Source organism: Cynocephalus volans, chromosome 2 (genome assembly GCF_027409185.1).
Source record: "Cynocephalus volans isolate mCynVol1 chromosome 2, mCynVol1.pri, whole genome shotgun sequence".
NCBI classification, from domain to species: domain Eukaryota; kingdom Metazoa; phylum Chordata; class Mammalia; order Dermoptera; family Cynocephalidae; genus Cynocephalus; species Cynocephalus volans.
The window spans coordinates 150,554,007-150,580,270 of NC_084461.1; the positions used below are offsets into that span (position 1 = coordinate 150,554,007).

The following is a 26,264-nucleotide window of genomic DNA, read 5'->3' on the forward strand; positions in this document are numbered from 1 at the left end:
GCTGACAACACATGGTCCTTTGGGTCAAAGCATCAAAGGATGGTGGAAGGAGATATATAGTGGATAATATGACTTGCATGGATGCCCCAAGGACTCAGCAAGGGTCTGAACAAAGCACTCAGCAGGAGTTTGTTGGGCTGGATTAACTGGTGGCAGTGCTAGACCTAGTGATACCCTGACTGGCATGTTGGGCTATGACAGAGGGGTATCCCCTGTGCCAGCTGAACCCTTAGGGTTTGCCCAGAAAGTGGGATTTTGCTGCTTGCCTCACTAGTGGTGGCAATGAGGCAGTTGTCTCAGGAAAGAATACTCCAGGTAGAATGAATAGCCAATGTAAGGTCTTCAGGAGGAAGCCTCTGTGATATGTGGGAGGTCACTGTGGCTGGAGTAGAGTAGGCAAGAGGTAGAATAGTTAGAAATGGATTCTCTGAGGGCAGGTCATATTGAATTGTGCCTTACAGATATCATAAAGACTTTGGCTTTTACTCTGAATGGTGGGGCATTGCAGGAGTTGAAGCAGAATTGTAGAAGTATCTTATTTTGTTGTTATTTTGTTTTTTAGTTAAAGATCTCAATTGGCTTTATAGCAATTCTAGAATTGGGCAACATGTCATTCCATAAAACAGAATAAGTGCTCCAATGAGCTGACCAAAAGAGATTGATTTTATAGACAGAAAAGGGCTGAAGAAAGCAGAAACAAAGAATGAAAAGCAGATTGGTCATTTCAAAATTACTTTCCTTGTAAAATGGGGACAGGAAGACAGAACAATAGAAAAATAACTGACTAGTTAACATCGGTTACTAGGTTACTTCAGGCTATGTCTTTTGTGGAAGGATTATGTCCTATGTTTTAAAGGGACTACCCTTGCAGCTTTATGGTGAATAATAAAGGGGAATTAAGTGTGGGGCAGGGAGACCAGTTATGTGTCTACTGCAGTAACCCAGGCAAGGGATGGCAGTGGCTCCTGCCAGGGAGGTAGCAGTGGAGGTGGTGAGATGTGCTTAGGTTCTGGATGTATGTGTTCCGGATTGAACAAATAGGACTTTCCTCATGGATTAAATATGGGGATGACACAAAGAGAGGAGCCAATGGTGGCTTCAAGGTTTTTGGTCTGAACAGTTGGAAGAATAGAAATTACATGTAGGACTTCCCTAGGTAAAACCTCGATCTAAGTTGTCATCGTTGTCATAAATAAAACCACTGCCTCATCTTTTTCCAGCACGGTGCATTTACAGAGAACTTGTGTATCATGTTTTACCCTCACAAACACCCTGAGAGGATGGTACTTTTATCTTCATTTCACAGATGAAGAAACTGAGGCACAGAGACCTTCAAGGTCTTACTGAAATGCAACTTGTTTCAGGCAGTTTTATCATGCTCCAACTCTTCTATTTTACTGAAGTTGTCACTTTTCACTTTGTCTTTTAGTTAGGTAACTACATGTCATCTTCTCCACTAGATGGTGCATTGCCTCATGGCAGACCTCTATTGGGGGTCAACTTTGAGTCCATCTAGCTCCAAGGCAATAGCAGGACCATGGTAGGCCAGAGAGAATAATTGTTCTTGTAACATGGGCCCCCATGAGAATCCAGTGGAAGCTATAAACGCTTCTTCCCACAAAAATATGCACACATGCAATTTTGCATTGCAATGTCATCAAAGCCCATTCATGAAAGCCAGTTAAGGTCTCTGGTAAGATGTGTTCAATAATTAGTTAGTAAACTAATACCATAGATATAGTAGCCAAGATGTTCTGCCCAAGGTATGAATTCTTGGAGCCAAGAGCTACCAAAAGTCAGAAAACGATTCTTATAATCTATTCAGATCAATTAAGTTCAATAAGCCGGTGCTAAGTGATGGTCCTGAGCTGAGTATTGGGATCCAGAGCTGAATAAAACAGTCCCTGCCTTCAGGAAGCTTACAGTCCAATAATAATCTCTCTTCATGAGACAACAAAGAACACCATTATTAGTACTAATGACCCCATTTCACAGGTTGGGGACAGATGCACCCTTTGTTTCATGTTAACACAGCTGCCATCATCCCCATCATATTTCATTATAGCCTCATGTTGAATTATCTGGAGTCCTCCATGGAATGTAAGTTCTGTGATGGCAAGACTCTGTCTCTTGCTCTTCTCCAGCACAGAGCAGTGTTCAATTAGTAGTTGTTGATTGGATGCATAGGTGGGTGGATGGGTGGATGAATGGATGGACAGATGGGTGGTTGGATACTTGGGTAGATGGGTGGATGGATGAATGGATGGGTAGATGAGTGGGTGGATGGGTGTGTGGGTGGATGAGTACATGGGTACATGGGTAGATGGGTGGCTGGATTTGTGGGTGGATGGATGAGTGGGTGGGGGAGGGCATAGAGAGAGGGTAGGTGTTGGAGGTTTTTCACTTTCTGGTGGCCTCATCAGGTTCAAGTGGACTGAGTTGCCCCTCCTGCCTTCATCTTCCCAACCCCCCCCCCCCATCAGGGGGCTAGGTTCTGTGAGAGCATCACAGCAATAAGTGGAGTGCTGTTGAACTCTTCTTCAAACGCTGGGACCTTGCAGTCAGCCAATGGACCAAGCCTGCAGGTTCTTACCCTGGGACTCCATTGAGATGGGCCTTCCATCCACGCCTCACACATCAAGTTGATATCCCCTTCCTCCTCCATGCCCTGACCCCTACCCCCCACCTGCACTTCCTCTGCCCCTCCTCTTCCCTCCAGGCTCACTTCCTTCTTGGGGCCTCTCTTTTCTCTGAGAGCCCACAGCTGCTGTGGCTTGCAGCTTAGCACTTTGTTTTTAAGACGGCTCTTTGTTTCTTGTGTGTTTATTTTGTTTCTTCAACTAGATTTCACAGAAGCTGCAGGAAAGCAGAAGCCATCCCTCCTCACCCCAATTTTCTAACCTGTGGGATCCAGCAGAGTGCTAGACACTCTCTGCATTTGAAGGTAGAGGGCCAATTTCATCAGATGAAATCAATGGGGCCTCTCATCTAACCTTATAGTGAGTGTGTGAGTTTGTGTAGGTGTGAGTCTGTGAATGTAGGAGCGTGTGAGAATGTGTCTGAGTGTGCCTGTAGGAATATTGGGAAGGAGGGAGACAAATCCCAGCATGGTGTTTTAGAGCAGGATTTTATCAGCCTTGGCACTATTGACATTGTGGGCCAGATAATTCTCCATTATGGGTCTGTCCTGTACACTGTAGGATGTTTAGCAGCTCTGGCACCAGATGCTAGAAACACCCATTTCCCCTCACCACCCCCACCGCTGCCCCCAGACATTGGGACACGCAAAAATGTCTGTAGACATTGACAAATGTCTCCGAGGGGGGGGCAAATTCACCCCCATTGGAGAATCTGTTTTAGAGAACTTGATGGAATCCCAACTTTCCTCTTGTTCGCTGGGCATGTCACTTTGTCTCACTGAAAACTGAGCACAGTAATATGTAGCCCATAACATAGTTATCATGATCCATAAGGGGTGTGAAGCACCTGGCACAGTGCAGGTCTAGGTACATTGTCATTAGAGACAGGCAGAAGAGTGCAAGGGCTGGGGGTGTGTGCTCCTGAGCCAACCCACCTAGGGGGATCCTGGTTGGGCTCCTGCCTCGCTGTGTCACTCTGGTCTGTTCACTTCATCTTATATTGCCTCAGTTTCCTCATCTGCAAAATAGAGATGATAATAATCATATGCACTATGAGAAATGTGGTGAGAATTAAATAGGTGGCAGTGTGTTCGGTATAGGTTAGCTGTCCTTGTGATTCCTGTGCTCTCTCCTGGTTGGCAGAAGAACACCTCCTCCTCCTCCTCAGATCCCTCTGGCTATGATTCTCCTGCCTCATTTGCTGCTGACTTGCATGGGGTTTGAACTCTGGGGTTGCAGCCAGAAGCTTCTGCTGGGTCATTGTAGTTTCCCTCCCCGGTGCAACGTGAGGTGCTGAGGCTGTCAACACCTCGTCCAGAGACTTCAGGCACACTGCTTGTGCATTTCAATGAGCACATTTCACTCAGATCCAAACTGGACTGCAGGCTAGTTCTGTTTCCTCCTGGAGTGGGGACTCTGCAAAGCTGGGCTCAGGGACTGGAGAAGTGAGCTTCAGGCAATTATGTTCTCTTTCTCTATTATTGTTTTTGTTCCTTTTATATGGTCACTTGTCCAAACTCTCTTAACACTTGGTGTTGGCTGAAGCTTTTGTTTTCAAACATATCAGCAAGTGGCAAGGCCCCAGATGAGGTACAAATTCATCTCGAAGGGTCACAGGGCATTTGATGGCTGCAACCAGAATTGGCAGCCAAGCTGGGTTGGCATCCCTTGAGGCAATCTTGAGAAATGCAAGAAAGAGTGTAGCTGGAAAAAGGGGCACACCTGCCTTCATGTTCATTCATGGCCCTTCAGTTCAACAAGTGTTTATTAAAGCTCAGTAAATATTTTATTTTGTTTTAATTTTTTTATTGAAGCATAATTGATAATACATATTTCTGAGGTACAGCGTTGACTACCATCACCTGTGTACAACATGTGTTGATCAAATCAATATTATTAGCATATTCATTATTACAAATCATAATTATTCTTTATGCCCCTTATCCAATCTCTCCCCAAACCCCTTCTACCCCCCCTCCACCACCTCTAGTAACCACAGATTTGTTCTCTCCTGAAAGATCAATGTATTATTGTGGGCTTTCCTCCCTTCCTCCCTTCCTTCTTCCCTTCCTCCCTTCCTCCCTTCCTTCCTCCCTTCCTCCCTTCCTCCCTCTCTTCCTCCCTCCCTCCCTTCCTCCCTTCCTCCCTCCCTTCCTCCCTCCCTCCCTTCCTTCCTTCCACCCTTCCTTCCTTCCTTCCTCCCTTCCTTCCTTCCTTCCACCCTTCCTTCCTTCCTTCCTTCCACCCTTCCTTCCTTCCTTCCTTATTCCCTCCCTCCCTTTCTCAGTAAATACTGATTGCACTTCTGCTGTGGGCCAGGATCTAGGGATTCAGTGTTCCACAAGACAGACAATCTCCATCCTCGCTGAGGCTGGAGGGAAAGACAGGACATAAATAAGTCCAGTGTACGTATAATAAACTGTGATATCAGCAGTGGTCAGGGAAGCAAGGACTTTGAATCCACTCTGGGTTTGAGTCCACTTTCTACAACTTCTCTCTGTGTGGCCATGGACAAGTTCCTTATCTGTCTTTGAGTTTCTTGTATGTTACAATACCCTGGAGGGTTATTGTGAAGATTAAATGAGCTGATACAAGTAAAGTGCTAGGGATTCTGTCTGTCTTATCCATCACAGTAACCCTTGTATCCAGAATAGTACCTAGCACATAGTAGATGTTCACATGAATATCTGTTGACAAAATCATGGAGTATGTGCTTAGCAGAGAATATGTGCTCAATAAATGTTTACCATTTTCTTGGGAAGCAATGTGTGCAGTGGTTAGAATTCAGACTTCTGGATCTATCTATCTATCAACTTATTGGGTGGATAACTTGTTTACCCTCTCTTTCCTCAGTTTCCTCATCTATTGATCGAAGAGAAACACTGTGCTTATCTCCTAATGTTGCACAAAGCACAGAGACCCTTCCCTAGTTGTTCTATGAGGTACAGTGCTATAACGCTGGTGTTTACTTTTACCTTATTTCTCTCACTTTGGGCTCTTGATGAGCAGAATACTTCAGTACATTTGGATATAATTAGTGGCTAGTCAGTGAATTAGATTTCTAGGGTCATTGGAAGTCTTATCAGCCTAAAAATAGCTGTTCCAGTAGCTTGCCAACCTGAGATTTCCAATGTAAGAGTTCCTGTTGGAGTCAATGATCCCATATGGCCCTAGTAGTTGGGAACACCCCTTTGATCCTTGGCCATAAGTACTTTGGTCTGGGTGGGCTTATCAGTAAACCAGTTGCTTTCTTAGTTCCTGGATATAGTATTTTGATACAGGGAAAGGTCAAGTCCTCCATGGGGAACATGTCAGTATTCTCCAGGGCATAGAGAACTTGTATAATGGGGAAAGCTGGAATAGGTATTTGTGGGAATGGCCGAGGGCCTGAGGGGCTTTGGGTAGCCCTCCCCCACTTATCTATCATCTGTGGGTGGGCAATGGCCAGGGCAGAGCAGGCTATGATATCAGTGATTTTTACTAATTTTCTATCCTATGTCTTTCTCAAGTATTCCTGTCTTTTCCATCCGTCACTCAAAAGTTGGAATGGTTAGGCTGGCAGGGAGTGGGGAAGCAAGACCTGTTCTTACACTGGTCAGAAACAAACCAAGGATCAGAGATAAGTAATCAAACTTATCAGGGTGGCATTCTGGCTCAAAGTTTCCTGTTAGTCATTTAGAAAAGTTAACAGAATTGGGTATTCATGTGCAAAGCCACTTCCTTTATCAGTAATGTCTGCTTTTCCCCAAACGAAGCCTTGAGAACAGAGGCCCTTATGCAAAGGCAGAAATGCATTTAGAAATTAAATGGCAAAGTCAGTTACTTTCATTTCATAATCAGTGAATCCTTAGAATGAATACAGACTTTTACGTTGAATACCTAGTTTCAAGATCTGTCCAAGACATCTTGTTAAGCAGATCAATTGGAACCTTCTCACTTGACATTGCTAGGCAGAGGCTACGGGAAGATTCCTGAGGAAAGCCAGCAGTAGATAGACAGGGAACAAAACACAGTCATGTTGTACCTTTGAAGTATCTGATGGACAGACCTCGTTTGCTAGTGCTCCAGAGGCAAACACATGTTGTGAGTGGTTTTCTTCTGCTGGAAACCTCAGTAGCCTCTGCAGCCCGGCTCAGCTCTATGGCAGATCTCTAGGGCTGGAGGAACAGGGAGTAGTGTCTGCCCAGTGAGGAAACCAGCAAACTGGAGCGTGTCTAAATGACAGCAGCCTTGCAGGAAGAGGGTTTGAAATCAGCTAAGTGTGGAGGGAATGAAGAAACAGGCCATGTTAATGCAGGAGAAGAGAAGTCCCAAAGTCCCATGAGGGCCCTCTTAAGGTTTGCTTTTGGACAAAAGATTAATTTTATTCAGTGTTGATGACAGTGCCATTGGTTGCAAAATGCAGGGAAGTAGACTTAAAGGTGACATAGGAGGGTACTTTTAAAAGTTCATGGAAAATAAAATTAAAAGATAATATGAATCTTTCCATCAACTCTGAAGGAGTTAGTTTTGTTCTAAATGGATTGCTGTACGAGGAATTATAATGTTAATAAAAAGAAAAGTGGCTACCATTTGCCAAGCACTTGCTAAGGCTGGACAGGAAGTCCAGCCTTTTATGTGCATTAGTTTCCACCAAGCCTCCTCAGAAACAGTTGGCGCAGTGAGGTGAAGTTGCTTGCTCAAGCAGGCTGCCCCTGCCCCTACAGTGCCTTTGTTACAAAAAGACACCCCTTCTCTAGTGGACACAGTACCTGGGCAGTGGCAAGCAGGTCACAGGTTGGGTGCCAGCCTCTACTGCTCTCTTGGCTGGGTGGCCTTCTTCAAGGCACAGCAAGGGCAATTGCATGCCCTGTGTTCAGTCCCATTTAAACATACTAATAACTGTGAGATAGGTACTGTTAACATCCCCATGTTAGGAAAGTGAGATCCAGAGAGGTAAACTCACTTGCCCAATATCACACAGCAGTAAAGGTAGAGCTGGGGTTTTTGCTGAACCACTCTGCTCTCTTTGTTGTGGTTTAGGCAGACAGGTGTTAGGGAGGTGGGGTTGAGGGGAGGAGGAAGGAGGGAAGAGAGGGAAGGAAGGGAAGGAGATAACAGGGGGAAGGAAGAGGTGAAAGGGGAACTAGAGATTGGAGGTGCTGCCTGTGATCTAAAATAATTTGCACAAAACCAGTGGCATTTTGCATCGGCTGTGCATAGGGTCACACACATAGCTCACACTATTGTCCTTGTCCTCTGAGTTAAAAGGAGATAACCATGGGGAGATGTACCTGCAGAATAGAATAGTAGTAAAGAGTAGTAAAAAACCAGCCTGCACTTCCAGTTCCAGCACTTTGTGACCTTGGGCAAGTTAGTTAACCTCCCTTTGCCCGAGTTTTCTCATCTGAAATTTGAAATAATAATACTTCCGACTTGGGAAGAGTATTATGAGGATTAAATGAGTAAATGCATGTAGAGATCTTAGAACCATGCCTGCTACATAGTAAGTGTTTGATAAACATCAGTTCTTTTTACTAGGATTAGCACTGATAACCCATTGATAAGCCAGATAAGTGAGCCTGGACTATGGTTAGTTCCTCTTTTTAAAAATTTTTTTATTATTTATTATAAGCATAATATTATTACAAATTGTGATCTTTCTTTATGACCTTTACTCAACCTGTCCCTTCCCAACCACCCCCCACCTCCCTCTTGTCTCTAGTATCCTTAGGTATTATTTTGGTCCTCCCTCCCTCCGTCCCTCTCTCCCTCCCTCCCTCCCTCTCTTTCTTTCTTTCTCTCTCTCTCTTTCTGTCTTTCTCTCTCTCCTTCTTTTTTTCTACACAGTTATTAGTGAGAACATGTGGCATTTCTCTTTCCTTGTCTGGCTCTGGCTTATTTTGCTTAACATAATTTTCTCCAACTCATCCATGTTGCTGCAAATGGTAGAATTTCATTCTTTTTTATGGCTGAATAATATTCTATTGTGTATATAAACCATGTTTTCCTTATCCAGTTGTCTGTCGATGGACACTTAGGTTGATTCCATATTTTGGCTATTATAAATAGAGCTGCAGTGAACATGGGAGTGCAGGTATCCCTTTGACATGATGATTTCCATCCCTTTGGATATATACACAGTAGTGGGATTGCTAGATCATACGGTAGTTCTATCTGTAGTTGTTTGAAGAAGCTTCATACTGTTTTTCGTAATGGCTGCACTAATTTACAGTCCCACCAACAGTGTTGAAGAGTTCCCCTTTCCCTGCATCCTTGCCAGTGTTTGTTGTTCTTGGTTTTTTTTAATAATGGCCAGTCCCAGTGGGGTGAGATGATATCTCAATGTGGTTTTGATTTGCATTTCTCTGATGACTAATGATGTTGAGTATTTTTTCATATATGGTAGGCCATTTGTATGTCTCCTTTGAAAAATGTCTATTCATCTTCTTTGCCCATTTTTTAAATTTTACTTCTCAATATACATTGTAGTTGATTTTCATGCCCCTTTACCCATTCCTCTCCACCCGTCCCTGCCCCCGCATCATATCTGTTCACTTGACTTAAATTGACTTAAATAGTTCGAGGAATTTTTGTGGTTATTCTGTCTTCTTCCCGGCCCCACCCTTGATTTGTTTGTGTTTATTTATTTATTTATTTTTAGCTCCCACAAATAAGTGAGAACATGTGGTATTTCTCTTTCTGTGCCTGACTTGTTTCACTTAATATAATTTTCTCTAATTCCATCCATGTTGTCGTGAATGGTAGTATTTCGTTATTTTTTATAGCAGAGTAGTATTCCATTGTGTAGATATACCACAGTTTCCTTATCCAGTCATCAGATGATGGACATTTGGGCTGGTTCAACTCTTGGCTATTGTAAATAGAGCTGCAATAAACATTGGAGTACAGGTATCCCTTCAACATGATGATTTCCACTCTTCTGGGTATATTCCCAACAGTGGAGTAGCTGGATCATATGGTAGATCTATCTGTAATTGTCTGAGGACCCTCCAAACCTTTTTCCATAAAGGCTGCACCATTTTGAAGCCCCACCAACAGTGTACGAGAGTTTCTTTTTCTCTGCAACCTCTCCAGCACTTATCATTCTCAGTCTTTTGGATGTTAGCCATCCTAACTGGAGTGAGATGGTATCTCAGGTCTTGATTTGCATTTCCTGGATGCCAAATGAGGTTGAGCATTTTTTCATGTGTCTGTTGGCCATTTGTATATCTTCCTTTGAGAAATGCCTATTCAGCTCCTTTGCCCATTTTTTAATTGGGTTATTTGTTTTATTGCTGTAAAGTTGTTTGAGTTCCTTATATATTCTGGATATTAATCCCTTATTAGATGTATAGTTTGAAAATATTTTCTCCCAATCTGTATGTTATCTTTCTGCTCTGTTGATTGTTTCCTTTGCTGTGCAGAACCTTTTTAATTTGATATAGTCCCATTTGTTTATTTTTCTGTTGTTGTTGCTTGTGCTTTTGGGATCTTATTCATAAAGTCTTTGCCCAGTCCTATTTCCTGGAGTGTTGCCCCTGTGTTTCCTTTAGTAATTTTATGGTTTCAGGTCTTATATTTAAGTCTCTAAGCCATTTTGAGTTGATTTTTGGTATACAGTGAAAGATACAGCAAAAAAGAAAATTAAAGGTGAATGTCATTGATGAACATACATGCGAAAATCCTCAACAAAATATTATCAATCAGACTACAGCAACACATCAAAAAAATTACACACCATGATCAAGTGGGATTTATCCCAGGGATGCAAGGATGGTTCAACATATGCAAGTCAATAAATGTGATTCACTACATCAACAAAATCAAGGACAAAAACCATATGATTATCTCAGTAGATGCAGAAAAAGCATTTGAAAAAATTCAACATTGCTTCATGATAAAAACTCTCAGCAAAATAGGTATAGAAGGAAAGTATCTCCATACAATAAAAGCCATTTACAACAAACCGATTGCCAGTATCATCCTAAATGGAGAAATACTGAAAGCTTTTCAAGCTTTTCACTTAAGAACAGGAAAAAGACAAGGATGCCCACTCTCACCACTCCTATTTAACATAGTATTGGAAGTACTAGCTGGAGCAATCAGGCAAGAGAAATAAATAAAGGGCATCTGTATTGGAAAGGGCAAAGTAAAACTATCCCTGTTTGCAGATGACATGATCTTATATATAGAAAAACCTGTAGACTCTACTAAAAAATTCTTACAGCTGATCAACAATTTCAGTAATGTTGCTGGATATAAAATTAATACCCCAAATCAGTAGCATTCTTTTTACTCCAGTAACAAACTAGCAGAAAAAGATATCAAGAAAGCGAGCCCATTTATGATAGTTGCACAAAAAATAAAGTACCTAGGAATCAATTTAATCAAGGAGGTGAAAGATCTCTACAGTGAGAACTACAAATCACTGCTGAAAGAAATTAAAGAGGACACAAAAAGATGGAAAGACATGCCATGGTTCTTGATGGAATAATTAATATTGTGAAAATCCCTTTTTTACTCAAAGCAATCTACAGATTCAATGCAATTCCCATCAAAATACAATTTCATTCTTCATAGAAGTAGAAAAAGCAATCCTAACATTCACATGGAACTACAAAAGACCCCGAATAGCCAAAGCAATCCTGAGCAAAGAAAATAAAGCTGGAGGCGTATTCAAATTATATTACAAAGCTATTGTAACCAAAACAGCATGGTACCGGCATCAAAATAGAAAATTAGATCAATGGAACAGAATAGAAAACCCAGGAATCAACTCACATACTCATAGCCAACTGATCTTTGACAAAGGCAATAAGAACATACATTGGGGAAAAGACTGCCTCTTCAATAAATGGTGCTGGGAAAATTGGACTTCTATATGCAGAAGAATGAAACTGGACCTGCACCTCTCACCATATACCAAAATCAACTCAAAATGAGTTAAAGAAAATTATAGTTCCTTTTTAGGAGGAATAAACTTATTTAAAATGGAAAATTTTCTCAGCTGCCCACTGGACCGTGTGGGGTGGATAAGAGATGACATGATGATGCCCACTTTAAAAACATGGCACCAGACTCAAAGGGAGAGTGAATTGGTTTTGTAGCTGTCACCCAGTAGGGCAGATTTGGAGGACTCTAGAAATGGTAACAGCTGCTTGTCATGTGGGCAGCAGCAGGGATAAAAGCCCTTTTGATGGACTGGATTTCATACCAGTGGCCTTTCTCCTGGTAAAGCTAAATCAGAGGTCACTTCTCACTTAGCTCCCTCAATCTTCACAACAGCACAGCTGGGGTACAGGGGATTGGTCCCAGCTCTGCTGACCCTTCCTCCAGGAAGGCTTCCATCACCCCCACATATGGGGCCAGCCTGCCATCTAGTGTGCTTTCTAAGCACCTGTACTTCCCAGAGCCCAGACCATCCAGTCATTCATGCAGATGAACCTGCCACCTTCTCTCATTAGGCTTGCAAGGTCCTGGCTGCCTAATTTTATTTTTTGGTTATTGTTTATTGAGCATCATTACATGGCAGGCTGTTTACATGCTGTGACTCTCATTCTTTTTCATAATAACTGTTGCCATAGGTACCTGTGCTGTCTGAGCTGGAACTTATCCCCAGGCCTGGATGAAGCCTCTAAGAGGCTACACCTCCCAGCCTCACCTGCTGTCCTGCTCACAATTGCACTTCACCTACCTAGCGTGGCACCTCACCACACTTCCAGTGCTTAGTATGTAGCTATTTCTTTTTATTGTAGAAAAATACATGTAACAGACAATTTACCATTGTACCCACTTTAAAGTGTACAGTCCTGTAGCATTTAGCACATTTGATTATTGTAAAACCATCACCACTGTCTTGTTATAAAACATTTTCATCATGCCAAAATGAAATCCCATACCCACTAAACAGTCATAAATTTTTTTATGACCATCCTAGTGAGTGTGAAGTGGTGTATTGTGGTTTTGATTTGCATTTCCCTAATGATTAGTGATGCTGAGCATCTTTTCATATGCTTTTTGGCCATACGTATATCTTCTTCTGAGAAATATGTAATCCAATCCTTTGTCCATTTTTAAATTGGGTTGTTTGTCTTTTTGTTGTTGAGTTGTAAGAGTTCTTCATATATTCTGGATACTAGACCCTTACCAGATATATGAGTTGCAAATATTTTCTCATTATGGGGTTGTCTTTTCATTTTCTTGATAGTGTCCTTTGGTGCAAAAAACGTTTTAATTTTGAAGTTCAATTTATCAACTTGTGCTTTTGTGCTTTTGATTCCATGTCTAAGAAAACATGGCCAAATTTAAGGTCATGAAGAATTACCACTGTATTTTCTTCTAAGAGTCTTATTAGTTTTAGCTCTTACATTTACATCTATGATCCATTTTGAGTTAATTTTTAAATATCGTATAAGATAAGAATCTGACTTTATTCTTTTGCATGTGGTCACCATCATTTGTTGAAGAGACTGCTCTTTTCCCATTGAATGGTCTTGGCACTCTTGTTGAAAATTAATTAACCATAGATACATTGTTTTATTTCTGGACTCTTAATTCTATATCATTGATATATATGTCTGTGCTTTTGCCAGAACCACACTGCTTTGATTACTGTTGCTTTGTAGTAAGTTTTGCAACAGGGAAGTGTGAGTTCTCCAACGTTTTTTCTTTTCTTTCAAGAATATGTTGACTTTTTGGTTATCGCTTGAAATTCCATGTGAATTTTAGGATTGGCTTTTCCATTTCTATTAAAAAAGTCCATTGGAATTTTGACAGGGATTGCATTGCATCTGGGGACCACTTTGGGAATATTGTCATCATAACAATATTAAGTGTTCCAACCTATGCACTTGAGATATATTTCCATTTATTTAAGTTGTCCTTAATTTCTTTCAGCAATGTTTTGTAGTTTGCAGTGTATAAGTCTTGCACCTCCTTGGCTAAATGTATTCCTAAATATTTTATTCTGTTTGTTGCTAGTGTAAATGAAGTTGTTTTCTTAATTTCTTTTTGGATTTTTCATTGTTAGTGTATAAAAATACAACTGATTTTTTGTGTTGATCTTGTAACCTACAATTTCATTAAATTTCTTAGTTCTATTGTTAATTTGTGTATTTGTGTGTGTGCATGTGTGTGTGTGTGTTCTTTAGGATTTTCTGTATATAAATAAGATCGTGTCATTTGTGAACAGAGATAGTTTTACTTCTTTGTGGAATACTTTCCTTTGGATGCCTATTATTTCTTTTTCTTTATAGTTTCTGGCTAGAACTTTCAGTACCATGTTGAATAGAAGTGATGAAAACAGGCATCTTTGCCTTGCTTCTGGTTTTGGGGGGCAGCTTTCAGTCTTTTAATATTGAGTATGATGTTAGCTGTGGTTTTTCATAAATCGCCTCGATCACGTAAGGAAGTGCCTTTCTATTCCCAGTTTGTTGATTATTTTGATCATGAAACGGTATTGGCTTTTGTCAAATACTTTTTCTATATCAATTAAGATTACCATGTAGTTTTATCCTTCATACTATTAATGTGGCATATTTGATCGATTTTCATATGTTGAACCATCCTTGGATACCTGGGATAAATTCCACCTGCCCATGGTGTCTTTTAATATGCTGCTTGATTCAGTTTGCTAGTATCTTGTGGATATTTATATCTATATTCATAAGAGATACTGGTCTTTTGTTTTTCTATTTTGTGAATTCCTTGTCTGGCTTTGGTGTCAGGGTAATGATGCCTCACAAAATGATTTAGAAAGTAGTTCCTATTCTTCTCTTTTTTGAAAGAGTTTGAGAAGAACAGGTGTTAATTCTTCTTTAAATGTTTGGTAGAGTTAATAATGAAGCCTTCTGTCTATGGGCTTTTCTTTATTGGGAGGTTTTTAATTACTGATTTGAACTCTTTCCTTGTTATATTCAGATTTTCTATTTCTTCATGAGTCAGTATTGGTATATTGTTGCTAGGAATTTGTCCATTTCATCTAGGTTATCCAATTTGTAGGCATTCAGTTGTTCATAGTATTTTCTTATAATCCTTTTTATTTCTGAAAGGTTGGTAATAATGTCCCACTGTCATTTCAGATTTTGGTAATTTGAGGCCTCTGTCTTTTTTATTCAGCTAAAAGTTCATCAATTTTGTTTATCTTTTCAAAAAACTAACTTTTGGTTGTATTGATTCTCTCAATTTTTAAACTTTCTATTTCATTTATTTCTGCTCTAATCTTTATTATTTCCTTTCTTCTTTTGGCTTTGGGTTTAGTTTGCTCTTCTTTGTCTAGTTCCTAAAGGTGGAAAGTTAGATTATTGATTTGAGCTCTGTTTTCTTTTTTTATATGGGCATTTACAACTATAAATTACTCTCTGATTACTGCTTACGCTGCATCCATAAGTTTTGGTAGGTTGTGTTTTCATTTTTATCTGAAAATATTTTCTAATTTACTTTGTGAGTTCTTCTTGATTGGTTGTTTAGGAACATGTTATTTAATTACACATATTTGTAAAATTTCCAGGTTTTTTTCCTGTTACTGTTTTCTATCTTTATTTCTTTATGGTCAGAGAAGATGCTTCATATGATCACAATCTTTTCAATTTAATGAGACTTGTTTTGTGGCCTAACATATGGTTTATTCTGTGAGAATGTTTCATGTGCACTTGAAAAGAATATAATTTTGCTGTTGTAGGGTGGAGTGTTCTATATATATTGGGTAGGTCTAGTTGCTTATAGTGTTGTTCAACTCTTCTGTTTTCTTATTGATTTTATGCCTACTTGTTCCATTCATTATTGATAGTAGAGTATCGAAATCTCCAACTATTATGTAGAACTGTCTATTTCTCTTTTTATATCAATATTTAGTATGTATATTTTATGCTCTGTTATTAGGTACGTATATGTTTATAACTGCTGTATCTTCTTGGTGAATTAACTCTTTTTCCAACAAATAATGTCCTTCTCTGGCTCCTGTATTAATTTTTGGCTTAAGATCTATTTTGTTTAATATTAATATACCCACTACAGCTCACTTTTGGTTACTATGTTCAGGGAACATTTCTTTCCCCTCATCTTTTCACTTTGAATCTACTTGTGTATTTGTATCTAAAGTGGGTCTCTTGTGGACACCATGTAGTTGGATTGTGATTTTTTTCTTAATTCTTTCTGTTAATATCTACCTTTTGACAGGAGGCTTTAATATGCTTACATTTAAAGTTAATACTGGTAAAGAAAATTTGCTTCTTTCATTTTGTTATTTGTTTTCTATACATCTTACTTTTTTTTGTTCCTTAAGTCATCATTACTGCCTTCTTTTTATTTGGCTGATTTTTTTAAGTGTAATGTTTAGGTTTCTTTCTCATTTAATTTTCTCTATGATTTTTAGTTATTTTCTTAGTGTTTAACCTGGGGTTTACAATTCTTATTAATTATTATTAATTAAGTATCTTAAATTTATAACAATCTAGTTTGAGCTAATATTAGCTTAGCCTACAAAACCCTCTGCTTCTTTAATACTAGGCAAAAATCTCTGCTTCTATACAGCTTTGTATCTCTCCTTTTATGTTATTGTCACAAATTACGTATTTGTATCTGGCCCATTATTTTAGATATTTAAGTATTGTTTTATGTATTTGCCTTTCTAATTGTCTATTAGTGACCAACTTTTCAGTTTTTATCAGTTTTTGTTTATTTCTTAATTCCTTCTTCATTTTTGAAGGATGATTTTGTGAGATATAGAATTCTTGATTGACAGCTTTTTTATTCTTTCAGCACATTACGTATGTTATCCAATGGACTTCTAGCCTTCATGGTTTCTGAAGTTCTTATCAAGGTACCTTTGTACACGATGAGTTGCTTCTCTCTTGCTGCTTTTAAGATTCTCAGTCTTTGGTTTTTGACAATTTGACTATTATGTGTGTCAGGGTGGATCTCTTTGAGTTTGTGCTTCTTGGATATCATTGAGCTTCTTGGGTATGCAGATTCCTATCTTCCATCAAATTTGAGAAGTTTCTGGCCATTATTTCTTCAAATTTTCTTTCTGCCCCTTTCTTTCTCTCACCTCATTATGGGACTGTCATTATGTGAATGTTAGTATGCTTGACAGTGTCCCACAGGTTTTGTAGGCTCTGTTCATATTTCATTATTCTTATTTCTTTCTACTCCTCAGTCTGGCTACTCTCAATTGACCTGTCTTCAAAGCCACTGATTTCTTCTTCTCCCTTCGCAAATCTGCTGTTGATCCTCTCTAATTAATTTTTCATATTTGTTATTGCAATTTTCAGCTCTTGAATTTCTGTTTGATTCTTTCTTATAAGTTTTATCTCTTTAATGACATTGCCTATTTTCTAAGCTATCATTCTCCCAGTTTCTTTTAGTCCTTTGTCCATAATTCCCTTTAGCTCTTTGAGCATATTAAAGACAGTTGATTTAAAGGCTTTGTTTCATAAGCACAGTATCTGTTCTTCCTTAGTTACAGTTTCTATTTTTTCTCCCCTGGGAATGGGCCATATATATATATATATATATATATATATATAGTATCTTTATGTATCTCATAATTTTGGGTTGAAAACTAGATGTTTTGAATCCTCTCTCCAGGGCTTATTGTTGCTACTTGATATGCATGGTGGTTATTTGCTTAGTGACTTTTCTAAAATATTTTTGTGAAGACTGTATTATTTGTTGTTCATGGTCACTAAAGTCTCTACATGCCTGAATCAAAGGAAAAATATCTGGCCTTTGCAACTGGGCTCTGTGTGTGTATTGAGGCATGCCTTCATTTTTTAGTCAGAGCATTTACAACTCTGCCTTAGCCTGTACTTCCTGCCTGCATGGAGCTTTAAGGTAAGCCAGAGTTGAGAGCTGAGGGCTTTCTCAACATCTTTTATCAGTATACATCCAACCCTATGCAGGGCCATTTAGATTTCCTGGTATGAAGGTATTTCAAAAAGTTCATGGAAAGATTTGTATTATCTTTTAATTCTTTTTTTCCACAAACGTTTTGAGCCTCATATGTGGGTGTCCTTCAAAGCCCTTATTCTCCAGCACTTTTCACTTCTAAGTCTTTCCTTCTAGGCTTTTTTTGTGAGATTGTTGTTTCTCTTCAGCTTACATTCTTTGCCCCATGTGGCAGCAGGTAGTTATCTTGTCCTTAGATTTTGACCATAGCTGCTTTTCTGCCCTGAGATAGTTCCAAGATAGAGAAATAAAGGTAAGCTCTTGGTGTTAGCCCTTCAAGGAGCCCACAGACAAGTCAAAACAGACTACAGACTCTCCTTCCTCCAGCCCCAGAACCTCATACCAAGGACATGGGCTACCATCTTCTAGACTATCACCAAATGGGGAGTGAAGGCTGAGTGCATGTGATGCTAAGCAGGCCTGAGCACTGCAATGATATGGCATGTTCTTATGTTTTGAGTGATTTGTGGAGCCTCTGACAGTTCAGATAGGACTCTGGATGTGTTCATAGCCAACTTTTATCCCCCAGGAACTGACAGTGTAAATGGGAAGGCAGAGCACCTTCCTGAATGTTACGTACTTGTTTGAGTGCTTCCAACCATTAGGAAATGGGGCGGGGGGGGCGGGTGCTGTCAGTGTGGTCTGGAGAAGCCAGGAAGGGTCTCAGGGAGGAAGCAGAACTCTTGCCTGAAGGATTTGCTTTGGTGAAGGCTTAAGAAGAGACTTCTTTAACTAGAGTAACAAACCTTGGTTAGTTGGGTAGGAGAAAGATATGGCTTATTTAGACAATGAAGGTCGGGTGGCATTTGAGTGGAGAGACTGGCATTTTAGACTATTGTCACCAGGATGTAGTAATTAGGGAGCAGCAAGCAGACCATCTTAGCAGCTGAGAATATGGACATTTAAGTGGAAAAAGCAAACTCAGTTTCTCCCAATATACTCTCACAACATGCTTCTGGCACCAGATGTATGGAGATTTCTCCTCACCAGCAAGCAAGCTGCTAGCAATCAGTTCTCCAGCAGACATCAGCTGGTGTCCTCCAATTCAATTTTGATGCTATCTACCTAGGAATAGTGTCAGATCACAGACTGAGGGCTTTATTCCCCAAGACTATCCCCACTTTAGACACCAGTTGCAAGTCTGGGCTTCTGGAACTTCTGACTGACCAGCTTCAAGTTGAGGTTCTCATGACCCCTTTTTTGTGTTCAGTTAATTTGCTAGAGCAGCTCACAAAACTCAGGAAAACACTTACTTCCATTGTTTGGTTTATTGTAAAAGATATTACAAAGGATACAGATAAAGAGCTGCATAGAATGAGGTATGCAGGAAGGAGTGCAGAGCTTCCATGCCCTTCCTGGGTGCTCCATCCTTTAGGAACCTCCACATGTTCAGCTATGCAAAAGCTCTCTGAACCCTGTGCTCTTGGGTTTTTATGGAAGCTTCATTACATAGGCATGATTAAAGCAGGGACAATCATGTAGAAATGTGACTGTAGAGAGGGTATAAACTAACACTAACAGACTGGGTGTGGAAACCCAGCAAGGCCTTTCTGTTAGGATTCTTCTTGGCCTCTCTGTGCAGCATTCCTTCCTCTTGGATATGGGGCAGGGCCTCTCCTGAAATGGGGGTTTTATGACATATAATCAGCTAAGATAGGTCAGAGAATTTCTTTATGGTCGTCTCCAAGACAGAAATGCAAGGGAAGATTAAAGTCCTGCCTTGGGGAACCAGGAATCGTGCACAAAACCCAATATGTATATGTATATCATAATGTCACAAAGTTGGATACTGATTTTCCTGGCACTTCCTAGCCTGATGACTTTGGCCAAATTGCTTAACCTCCCAGTGCTTCTGTTTTCCTTATCTGGGATCACAGTTCATACCTCACAGTGTTGCTGTGAGGATGGAATGAGAAGACGTACGAGCACATGGCTGGTATACAGTAAGAGGTTAATCCATAGTAGGTGATATACATAGCCACCTTGTCTGTCAGGCTGGAGTGCAGGGCCTGTGTTAGAAAGAGTCAGGTTTGTTTAATAGGTGGAGGCCTTTGGGAGCCAGGCTGGGTCTGGATTGACTCCTGTGGTAGGTGGCAGGTATCTGCATTGCTTTTGTTTAGCCCATGTGGGCTGCATGGGTGTGGAATAGACTCGAGGCAGGGATAGAAGAAAGGGGCAGAGATTCAAGGTATCCGGAGGTTTCACCTGACTGTCTCTCTCTGCCATTTCACAGCTATATACAACTTCCAAGGCAACGGAGCACCCCAGCTCTCCCTACAGATCGGAGATGTAGTGCGGATACAGGAGACCTGCGGAGGTGAGTCACTGGCCTACCCGACCCACAGATGCAGAACTTTCTCTGTGAATCTGCAACGGTGTTTGTTCTGTTTAAATGCCTTTTTCTATTGTTAGTAATAAGAATTGACTGAATAAAAATGCTTTATTATTTTAGGAATGTATGTTGCATAGCAAAGGTCCAAGTGATTAGTTTGATGTTTGTTATACTCTGCATTTATCACAACCATTGGACTGTTTGGGCCTGTGACTCCTTCCAGATCACTTCTTTATTAGTATTAATACTATTGTAAAAAAAGTAAGAATTATTAGGGTTTAAAAGGGTCCCATAAATTACACCCCTGACTTCAGGAGGACTACTGTGCACAACTGTGTGGTTTGTGCACTGTACAAAGACATCCAGCCTAGGGAGCAGGAACTCACTGTCCTCATTAAGGTGGGAGCCCTGTCTTGGGCAAGGTGGCATCGCCTTCTTTCCACAAAGGTGTTATCCCCTTGTGAAGCCAACTGTCTATTGGGTTATGTCCACCCATGGTGGAGGTGGTGGTAAGGGTGCTTTTAAAAATTTGCATAAAGGCTAATGGCCTTGGAATCATGAGCTAGGCAGTTGTAAATCAATATATCACCTATGTGACTGATAAACATGATATTGAGAGCAGGGCTTGAGCATAAGAACCAGATGAGATTGCTAGTGTGTCTCCCACAGTCGTCAGAGAGACACACTATTCTCCCTGGCCCAGCTGGATCACTACAGTTCTTCCCCTGCCTGGGCCTGCCTGATTGGAGGCATGGAGAGTGCAGAGTGTATGCTTCCTGTGGCTGGGCAGAGCAAAGGAGGAAGAAGAGAGGAGTGGGCTGCACACTCAGGCCCTCTTCCTCCCCCCAGCTAATCCATCAGAGGAGGCTGGGAAGGGAGTGAGGGGCAGGCAGGAGGCAGGTGTGCTACTGTGAAGGAGGCCTGTCATGGAGAGCCAGGGAGCCAGGGAAAAGGAGGAAGGGATAAGAGCCATCTCTAGTTCTTCCCACAAAGCGGACACTGTGCTGAGTTCTATAACACACTATCCTAGTTACTCCTTACAGCAACCCACAGGACAGGCAGTACCATCTCCAGTGCTGGATTAACTATATGCAACTTCCTGGGCAATGGAGCCCCCAGCTCTCTCTGCAGATTTGTGGGGGGGTGCTTGTGCACACACACATGCACATGAAGACATATATGAATATGCATACATGTATACACACACAAACACATACACACAAAGATATATACGAACACATACATATACACAAACACATATACACACATATATACATACACACACACAGACGCAAACCAAAAAAGCAATCAAACAGAAGACATTTTTTGGAGGAAAATTAATTTAATATTTCAAAACAACTTTAAAGGAGACATCAGGGAGGAAATGAGAACTTGGTTCATCTTTCTTACATTTATTTTATGCTTTAGCATTATTTTTATTTGGGATTATATATGAGGGGATATACTTTTCAGGGTCCATGGCCCGGACAAGTCCCAGTGTGGCCCTATTAAAATCTTTTACACACAGAGTGGATGAGACTGGGTTAGGGAGTGAGGGGACGCTTTCCTGAAGACTCAGGTCTGTGATTCCAGACTCCCTGCCCCCTTCCCACAGTGCAACCCTATCTTTTACTAATCCATTTCTGCTAAGTGGCAAATAAACAAACTGTCGGCGTCTACCAAGGGCAAAGAATGAAAATCAAAACAGCAACAACCACTCTTCTCAGTGTCTCTTATGGACTACTGAATGCTAATCTGAAGAAACAGGCATGAGACCTCATGTTTACAAGTGAGGAAACTGAGGCTTGGGATGGGAAATGACTCACCTGAGGTCACACCACATGGTGAGCTGGTGGCTGCTTTCTGATGCCCAAGCCCATACTCTCTCCTCCACCCCATACCTGCCAAATAGTGCAGAGACCTTGGTAATTATTTTCTGTGTCCTACATTTGAGATTGAGATGGGTGTTTTTCTTTTCCTTTCCTGCATTTTCCCTAGATAGAGAGCTTGAGGGAGTAAATTCGCCACCCAGGTTCCCTAGAGTCAGAGCCTTACAGTGCCTGGCTGGGGCCCCACCTTCAGGAAGGGCTGAACTGGCTGACTCAAGCCATTTTAGTCATCTTTGGGACATCGTTGTTCTTTTTTTGATTCTGGTTTTCCATTTTTAATTTGATTTTATTAGTCTTATTTTAATATCTCCTTATAATAAGCAGCCACAATACTTTCTTGGAAAAGGCTGGCTATGTTAATTTGGTAAGAGGCAGCTAATTCATGAATACTTTGAAAATACAATGTCTGGAAGTTGGCCAGAAAGATTCTAGCTATCTGAGGAACTGGTATGCAAATGATTAGGACTTCTCATGCATACACTCATGTCCATACAGTTTTCATACTGGAATTTATAGGATCCTAAGGTTTCCCTGGGGACCTTGGGTGGCTGTTGAGGAGTCTGAGACTAGGTGTGCTCTTGTCTGCTTTGCAGGTGGGAGTTCTGCTTCTGATTCTGACTGGAAAAAAATGGTTCCTCCAAAAATACAAGAAATGAGAAAACCACAGTGTTAGTCAAAAATTAGTCAAAATGGCATAATGGAAAGAACATGAGTGTGCCCATGAAGCCTTCTTGTAGAAAATTACTTGAAAAACAAAATCTAGCCAATTGAGAGATGAATCAAAATAAAAGCATATAGAGTTGAAAAGCTGTGAAACAGAAAGCACTGGTGAACACTGGGTCCATATGAATTAATTTATAAATATTGGTATTACAAGTCATGATATTTATGGCTACCAGAAAGAATGATATTGTTAGGAACCTGGACAATGTAAAAAAAAAAAAATCTAATAAAATTGAGAACTGGGAGTAGAACAGGAGAGAATAGATAATTTTATGACATTACTTTCACAATAGTGTTCATCAACATTACTCAGAAATAAAACATGTAATTAAAACAAAAAACATAACCACTCCAATGTTTTAATGCTTTTCACAGCTATTGTCATTATGGAGGAGTTTCTAGGAAATATTTTTAGTGATTAAGAAACATTTCATCGAAGTTCAACATTGTCTTCAATTTCACTTGATATCTTTTTCTTCATTAAATGTGAATAAGATGAAAGTTGGGATTGTTATTTACATAGTGTCTTTACTATATACTCATTTTGAGGAGATTATTTTATTTTATTTTTTTATTTATTTTTTGTCTTTTTCGTGACCGGCACTCAGCCAGTGAGTGCACCGGTCATTCCTATGTAGGATCCGAACCCGCGGCGGGAGCGTCGCCGCGCTCCCAGCGCAGCACTCTACCAAGTGCACCACGGGCTCGGCCCGATGAGATTATTTTAAAAGTCATGTTTTATCTATTTATCCATCTGTCATTTTATGTGTGCAAATATAAATGAAAAGTTGACTGGAATAATGTTAATAGTGTTTATCTTTTTCTGCGTAATTAGATTCAGGATGATTCTTTGAGCTTTCATGTTTGTACTCTTATGCTTAGTTTAAAATTTTTATGATGGCACATACTAATTTTAGACAAACAGTACAGACTTGAAGATTGGAAGCAAATATCCTCAGATGTTAGCGATGATTAATTCTGTGTGGTTACAATGTGAGTGATTATTATTTTATCCTTTCTACTTTTCAAGTTTTTAAATCCCCCCCAGCCCCTCCAAAAAAAGAACTGTAAAGAGCATGGTCTTTTGAATCAGAAGGTTATTCCCTGCTTCTGCTACCCACTAGCTGAGTGATCTTGGATAGGCAGGCTTTAGTTTTCTCATCTGTCAATTGGATTATCGTCATTTTGTTCCTGGGCTGCTTGTGAGAATAAAATGAGAGAAAGTAAAGAAACTGTCTAGCACCATGCCTGGCTTATGGAAGGTGCTCTGTATTGGTTAATTCATCCTTCCCTCCATTAGATAGAGCTCTATTGAGACTGGCAGGTGTATATCTTTACAATGTGGCAGGTAACCCAGAAGTTGAATCTTTGATTGCCTGGAACGGATAAGGCTAGCCCTTCCTCGCCTATGTACTACAGATATATTCAGCTGGATGAATAGAGAAAACAAAAATGTGACCTGGATCCTTAGACATGAATGAATTTCACTTCTTATTATAAAGATAATATATTGTTATGATAAAAACTCCTGTAGTTCAGAAGTGTACCCATTGCTCAGCCTTAGACATCCAAATGCTTATTTCTTTGTCCATATCACATCTCTCAGGCTGCCTCTTCTACCCAGGGGCAGCATAAACTTTCCGTGTCCTGATTTCAGATGTGGAAAACATGTGTTTATTGAACAGTAGGAATTTCTCACGGGAGGGACAAACATAAAACAGCAGTGTTATTTTTTCTGAATCACTTCCTTTAGTCATGTTTGGTTGACATCTTCCCTGGAATTTAATGAAATCAAGACTTCAATCTCATATCCAGTGTATCGCTCACCTCCATCTTCCTTTTCCCCAGTTTCAATAAGGCCTGGGGAAGGAGGGAGTTGGGGTGCTCTCTTTTCAACTCTCTGTCTTCCCTACTCAAATAAGTCCAAAGCTCAGCCAGTCCCCTGTACAAATAGCCACGTAGCTGGGGGATGAGATGCCAGACACCTCTGCCATCTTGTGTGCAGGCTCCTGGAGCATACCCACACAGGCCTGGACGTGGTTTTGGGCTGGAGAAGCTGTGCCATGCCCTCCTAAGGCAACAGCTCCCACCTTCAAAAAACCCTCCATCTATCCCTCCCTGCTGATCACATAGACTGTGTCAAGGGGCGTTCTTTGGGGGGTAGAACAGCTTATTTAGATTCTTCTTTACAAGTCCTTCAGAGGAGGCGAATGCTCCACATTCAGTTTTTTGATACTTTAACTCTTCCTTTTTGGAACAACAGGAAAAGTCCCTTTCCAACTACTGATATTCATATGTCTCGGCCATGGGGGTCCACTCTTAGTGGGGAAGAGAATGGATTTCTAGACAGTGGTTTCCAAGCAGCTTATGGATTTCACTTACCAGTGAAATAAAACTGGAGGAAGGAGCGAGGGAGGAGGTTAACAGAGAATCTTCTGTTTTTTTAAAGTAATGCATAGCTGTTGTTGCTATTTTTTACAAAAGGGACTACACTGTGCATACCATTTTGAGACTCGCTCTTCTCACTGAAAAGCATTTGGGAGTTGTTTCTAAGTCAGCACATGTACATTAGGCCTCGTTGGTTCAGTGCAAAGAGCTCTGCACAATGAGGTTTTGAATCTACCACTTGCAGAGTGCGGTGCGCCCGGAGCCCTGTAGCAGCTTCCATACTAGCATCTCCCTCGAGGGTGATCTTGACCCACCGTAGTTCTTTGCTTTTAGGATAAGTGGGGGACATTATGAGCACTTAATAAGGAATCTTTTTAAAGCGCCACTTTGCAAGGAGATGGTCTTTTGCTAGTGTCTGCTTTAGAGATATGTTGGTTTGAAAAGAACTGCATTTTCTCAAGTGATGCTGCTTCGTTATCATTTTGTAAGTGAAATTTTCTTCCTTTCTGAATAAGGATGAGGCTAAAGCATCAGGAAACTTCCATTGAGTTGAATTTGAAGCATGTCTCACTTGCTTTGTTATGGAAATGTGTTGAAATGACTTCAGCTGAAAAAAACAGTATTTCAAATATGTAGGTCCTGGAAATAAAATAGAAAATATGCCCAACTTTCTCTGGATTATTAGTATAATTTTAATTAATTTTTTAAAAAAGAGAGAGTGGTATCTACTAACTTTTTTGAACAGTTACCATATGTCAGGCACTGGGTAAACTTTGAATTTCTTGTCTAATTTAAGCCTCCTGAGACAGAGACCATTATTCTCATTTTACTGATGAGGAGACTGAGGCTCAGACAAATGCACTAGCTTGTCCAAGGTCACACAGACAGTAAGTTGCAGATCTCCATTCAAATCCAGGCTTTGATTCCAAGGTTCACACTTTTTTCAAAAAATAAACTTTGTTGTGTTTATTTAAGGTACACAACATATTATGGGATACATATAAAAAGTATTGTGGTTACTATAGTGAAACAACTTCACGTATCCATCATCTTACATAGTGACTCTTTCTTTGTTTTTGTTTTTAGTTTCATGACAAGAGCAGCTAAAACCTTACCATTTAGCAGGAATCCCCAATAGGGCATAATTTTATTAACGATAGACCTCATGTTGTACATTAGATCTCTAGATTTGTTCATGCTACACATGTGCTACTTTGTAAGCTCTAACCTACATCTCCCCATTTCCTCCCCACTTCTTGGTAACCACTGTGTTAATCTCTATCTCTATATATTTGACTCTTTTTTTAAAGATTCCATGTTTAAGTGAGATAATGCAATATTTTTCTTTCTGTTTTTCAATATTTC

General features: G+C 40.2%; 1 protein-coding gene across 1 annotated transcript in view; it reads left to right on the top strand.

Annotated features, from left to right (window-relative positions):
• Nucleotides 1–19,496: 19,496 nt before the first annotated feature.
• DOCK2 (dedicator of cytokinesis 2) overlaps nt 19,497–26,264 on the top strand; it is a 396,194-nt gene continuing 389,426 nt past the window's right edge. The window contains exons 1-2 of the mRNA XM_063087676.1: nt 19,497–19,503; nt 19,801–19,884. Coding sequence (XP_062943746.1) covers nt 19,497–19,503; nt 19,801–19,884 — 91 coding nt within the window. The remainder of the gene's footprint in view (nt 19,504–19,800; nt 19,885–26,264) is intronic.